Source organism: Poecilia formosa, unplaced genomic scaffold (genome assembly GCF_000485575.1).
Source record: "Poecilia formosa unplaced genomic scaffold, Poecilia_formosa-5.1.2 Scaffold368, whole genome shotgun sequence".
In the NCBI taxonomy this organism is placed as follows: Eukaryota; Metazoa; Chordata; class Actinopteri; order Cyprinodontiformes; family Poeciliidae; genus Poecilia; species Poecilia formosa.
This window is the reverse complement of record NW_006800307.1, coordinates 167,965-173,712: the sequence shown is the minus strand read 5'-3', so window position 1 is coordinate 173,712 and position 5,748 is coordinate 167,965. Positions and strand designations below refer to the sequence as shown.

The following is a 5,748-nucleotide window of genomic DNA, read 5'->3' as shown; positions in this document are numbered from 1 at the left end:
TAATAATAATAACAATAATAACAATAATAATAATAATAACAATAATAACAATAATAACAATAATAATAATATCACTTCTACCAGCTGAATATGACTGATGGGTTTAGAAAGAAACGTTCAGGGTTTCATCCACAACCAAATGGATGAACCAGGAGCTGGAGCCTCTCGAGTTACCAGGGTCATGACCTCTGCTTATCATCTTCTCAGATATATGGACGGACGGACATCCATCCGTCCATCCATCCATCCGTCCATCCATCCATCCATCCATCCATCCATCCATCCATCCATCCATCCATCCATCCATCCATCCGTTTACTCTTCATGCTATAAACTGTGACTTTGAGTTGTGAAAAAGTTTTTGTTCCTTCCATTGATTTCCTTTGTTTTTTCTTCTGTTGCTCTGAAATAAATGATATTTGTAAAAAGATCATCTGTACCTGACAGTAAAAGCTGAACCTATCAGTTATGATGCAGATAAACAGGAAACCTAAAAATGTTTAAAACACATTCAGGTTATTTGTGGTACCAGACTAAATGGTTCTATTGGGTCACCTGTCCCACTTCTCCCTCTAAACCTAAAAATGAAATCAAATGATGTAATAAGGAGTTTCCATAGCAACCAGTGACTCGTGATGCTGCTCTTTCAGAACCTGAACAGTCCATTTATTTCCTCTCTGACTCCATTTACTCTCTGCCAGGAGCTCCCAGCAGCTCACTGGGAACCAGTTTAACTCTAACTGGTTAAACATCAGGCGTTATGAAGGCAGACGTTCCACATCCAACAGATCCAAACACTGAAATGGGTTTTCTACTGAGACAGTCCTGGATGCAGCTGTCTGAGCTCTGATTCCTGCCCCACTTCCTGTCCAGGTTCCAACAAATAAAGCTAGAAAACATTTTAACCTTCTGCGCTGGAGACACACTGGGTGTGAGGTCAAAGGTCAGAAAACAGCCGCCACTCTAGTTTCAGACAGGAAGCTCCACTGCACCGGTAAGAGCAGCAAACTTCAAATGACTGGAGGTTTTCCCAGCAGGTTCGGCTCCCAGGAGGCCGTTCATCCCACTGACATGTCAGAGAGAAGATTTCTGTCCATTCAGCACAAATTAACAGATTAATCTGGATTACATTCAATTTTCATCATTAAAAAAGTTACAACAGTCTGAGATGGATGGATGGATGGACGGATGGATGGACGGATGATTGGACGGATGGATGGATGGATGGATGGATGGATGGATGGATGGATGGATGGACGGATGATTGGACGGATGGATGGATGGATGGATGGATGGATGGACGGATGATTGGACGGATGGATGGATGGATGGATGGATGGATGGACGGATGATTGGACGGATGGATGGATGGATGGTTGGATGGATGGATGGATGGATGGATGGATGGATGGATGGATGGATTCCATGGTATCTCGTGGAAGCTAACACCAAGGCGCTAACTTCAGTTTAAAATGCTTCTACACTGAGCTCCATTTTAACGCTGACATCATAATTTGCATGTTCTAAATGCTGCCTTGTCTGTTTATATTTGGGTCTGTTTTATTCTGCTCCTGTTTCCGGTTTTAATTAAAGTTATTAGGAGAAAAATGGAGCATGAGGAGAGGAAACAGAACTGCTGCCTAAACAAGCTACACTTCAAAATAAGAGCATGAAATTAAACAACTCCCTGAAGCAGGTTTAGCGGTCCATAACAGAAGTCAAACTTTATTTAACTGAATGTTTACAAAGCAGCCAGATAAATTAGCGCTTTAGCATTTATCTGGTAACATTAAGTCAGAGGAAGCTAAGTGCGCTAAACATTTTCAAAGTTAGCTAAAGTGCTACGGTAGCTAACATAAGCAGGCTGTGACACGTGTTGCTCCCTGTTTATGTAACAATCTGAATCAGCCTTCACTTTGATTATTTCACATTTAAAACTTGATATGTTGAAATATTTGCGTTTGGAGCTGCCAGCCAATAAAATCACCTGCAAAGAAGAAACCAGTGAAAACAGAATCAACTTTGATCCTGACACAAATTACTGAACCAATATTTTATCAAACCTTCACCAAATGTTAACATTTGTTCTGGGCTCATTTTCTTGCACAATGTTGCAGTTTGTTGGACTTTGATCTATTTCCACACTGAAAAACATACAAAGTTCAAATTCCCAGTGAAACTGGGACCAAATCAGAGCGTCATGTTTCTCTGCTCCTTGTTGAATTTGGACGACTTTCAATCAGATTAGGAAGCAGCTAAAGCCGCCACAGACCTTCAAGGTGAGCACATCGACTGGAAACCAGGAGAGAAAACATTCGGACCAGAGGATGAAGATGACGAAGACCCTGCTGCTGCTGCTGCTGGTGGCCGTGGCCAACGCTAAAGTCTTTGAGCGCTGTGCCTGGGCGCGCACCTTGAAGGCCAGTGGCATGGACGGTTACCGCGGCATCAGCCTGGCCGACTGTAAGTACAGAACCATCAGCTGTTAGCTGCAATGGGAGTCAGATGTACCTTTAATAAAGCTGCTTGTTGGGGTGTAAAACATTTGTTTTCCTTCATCTTCAGTCCTTTTATGAATCATTTCCTGGTTTTCAGAGACGTCAACATCAGCATCCATCTCTGATTGGTTCCACTTGGAAAATGGTTGATTCTTAATGTGAATTAAGGTTTAAGAATGATGTAGATGTTGGGTTGGTTTGGGTCTCTTTTGTTGGATCAGCTGCTGCTGCTGTCTGGTCAGTTCAGCCCAAAGAGTCACCAAGAACTGAACCTACAGACCCTAAAGTGAGAAGGTCCAGGGTCTTTCTGGATGGAGTTTCCATGTTCTCCCTTTGCATTTCTTGGTTTTCCTGGTTTCCTGGACGTCCAGTCGCCTCCAGGTCGTGTTCAGCTCGTTGTCAGTGGTAGATGTTGCTTTCCTTGAGAGTTTCCACTCTAGACATCGTCCCTTGCTCAACGATCTTTGGCGATAGACTCCAGTTCCTTCTTAACCTTGAAGGGATTTATGAAGGGAGAGACAACAATCATTACTCCTAAATGTCCAATAATTACTCCAATGACAACTGATCCATTCCTCCGTCTCATGGTGTTTCCTGATTGTCTGTAGGGGTTTGTCTGACCCAACACGAGTCACATTTCAACACCAGAGCCACCAACCGTAACACAGACGGCTCCACCGACTACGGCATCTTCCAGATCAACAGCAAGTACTGGTGCAGAGACGGTGGAGTCTCCAGATCCAACGGATGCGGCATCAACTGCAGCCGTAAGCGTTGAATCCTCATGTTTACTTTGGGAGTTCTCCTGGAAACCAGAAGTTCCAGTTTTTGAATCTTCCCACAGAACTCCAGACGGACGATGTGACCACGGCGATCACCTGCGCCAAACGGGTCGTCAGGGACCCCAACGGCATCAGGGCATGGTGGGTCATGTGGTGCAGTGAGACTGCTTTACTTTGATTGGACCGTCGCTGGTAACAGTGTGTTTGGTTTCAGGGTGGCCTGGACTACTCACTGTCAGAACCGAGACCTGAGCAGCTACCTGAGTGGCTGCAGACTCTAACCTGGACCTGAAGACCGGATGGACCAGAAACATCACTTTCACAGATCCAGTCCTGGTTAAATTAAACTAAGTACACCCCTGATCAAGAGGTACCTCAGCCTCTTCCTCCCTGGTCTGATGCTGCATTCACTGACCACTCAGTGACTCTAAAGACCTTCTGTAAAATTCAACACATCCTGACCCATCAGGCAGAAATTGTGATCTTTTTCTGTCCCATTATTTTTTATTCAATACTAGAAAATCAACCTGAAGTCATTTCTTTCTTTCTCCAGCTGAGATTTTCTTTACAGTCGATTCATAAAGGTTCACAGGAACGATGCGGTAAAAGCCACAAAATCAGAGGAAATTTCACGTTTATCATTTCCAGATCCATGTCTGGTTTGTTATTAAACATGAATTTAAATAAGTTTAAATTAATTTAATAAACTGGAGTTTGCATGATGTTGGATTGGTGATCTCTCATTAAGCTAACATTGGTTGAACCAGTCAGGGATTTATGAAAGAAATGAAAATAAAATGAATTAATTTAAAATAATAGAAAAATGAATGGGTAAATGAATCCATCAGTCATCCATCCATCCTGTTATCTGAACTGATCATTGATCGTTATAAGCTCCTGCTGATACTTGATATTGATCCGGTTCGGCTGCATTGCAGCTTTGTTTCATCTGCAGAGTAAAACCTGCTGATGTATCGCTGCTGTTGTCCAATCAGAAGGCTTCAGGAGTCAGTTCACCGCACCAATTAGAGCCTGGTCGTGTCTCTGTCTGGTTTCATTCCTGGTTCCAGCAGCAGCTGCCCGTCTCTCCGTGTCATCGCGCTCATCATGGAGTTCCTGAACTCCTCAGCCAGGCTCCGTCTCCTCTCCAACCTGCAGCAACCTGAAGCTGCGCCGCACGACGCCATTAATCAACGGGCTGAGAGGAGGCAGCCGGATCAATTCATCTGCAGACAGAGGGGCCGGATCCATGCGGGCCATGTGCGGGCCGGAGCCGGAGGAGGTTCTGGAAACAGTGATGGAGGAGCTGAGGGCCGGTTCGATGCAGAGCGATACTTTAACCGACCCAACGACTCATTTTACTGTTTGGAGGAACAGCAGGAGCTACCAAAGCTACCAAAGCTACCAAAGCTACCAAAGCTTGGTGGTAACTAGTTACTCAAGTAACTTTGCTGAAAAAATTACTTTTAGGAGTATTTTAAATGTGCTATACTTTTTAAAAACTTTTAGCCTACATTAACATTTCTGATGTTTAAGCTAATGAGAACAAGGAAGCTATTTATAAACTGTGGTGAACATGCTACTGCTATTGTGCTGATAGCAAAGCAAACCGTTAGCTTGCTGCTTTAGCATTGCTAAACATTTAGCTCACTTAGCTGCCTCTAAACAAATTTTAAACAAACTCTCAAGAGCTAACCTACTTAGCTGTTTTTGGATAAATTTCAACATGTGTTGAAGTTTTGGTTTTTGACTTTTATCAAGATGCTTATGCTTTTATTTTGAAGTCTCTTTGTGCAGCAGTTTTATTTCCTCTCGTTTTTTGTTCCCCCAATAATTTAAAGTCTGAAACGTACAGTAACAAAATAAAACCTGCACAGTAGAGAACAAAGTATGAACATAATATCTGCGGGTTGCTGCATTCAAAATAAAACAGCCATTTGTGCCATTTTTAATCTTTTGATAGAAAAAGTTTGTCATATTCATCCAGAATATTCCTGCATTCCTCACATTGTCCACCTGCAGCGTGGTTCAGCAAATTACTGTACCTTTAACCTGTACCCAGAATGCATCACTGTAGCGCTATAGCCCTGTAGCGTTAGCATTAGCAGAACAAATGGTAATGATTCTTGTCGCTCGGCTAAACTACGTCATGCTGCCATCTTGTTGAGCCTGGAGGATTTCCAGGTCCAGCAGAGCCTGTAGATCCGGTTCTGGTCAGAACTTTGGACCTTTTCTTCTTAACAGATAATCACGATGCCAGGTTCCTTAATGATGGTGGTTTATCTTCATCAGAGTCAGAAAAGGTTTTGCCTCCGTTCGGGCTGCATGGTGATGGGCTGCATGCTGATTGGCTGCAGCATGCAGCCAATCAGCATGCTGCTGCCCATCAGCAGCATGCTGATGGGCAGCATCAGCATGCTGCCCATCAGCATGCTGATTGGCTGCATGCTGATTGGCTGCATGCTGAT

General features: G+C 43.5%; 1 protein-coding gene across 1 annotated transcript in view; it reads left to right on the top strand.

Annotated features, from left to right (window-relative positions):
• Window positions 1-4,002, top strand: part of LOC103153928 (lysozyme C-like) — an 8,728-nt gene extending 4,726 nt beyond the window's left edge. The window contains exons 2-5 of the mRNA XM_007575019.2: window positions 2,280-2,463; window positions 3,107-3,265; window positions 3,343-3,421; window positions 3,495-4,002. Coding sequence (XP_007575081.2) covers window positions 2,280-2,463; window positions 3,107-3,265; window positions 3,343-3,421; window positions 3,495-3,561 — 489 coding nt within the window. The 3' untranslated portion in view covers window positions 3,562-4,002. The remainder of the gene's footprint in view (window positions 1-2,279; window positions 2,464-3,106; window positions 3,266-3,342; window positions 3,422-3,494) is intronic.
• Window positions 4,003-5,748: the final 1,746 nt, after the last annotated feature.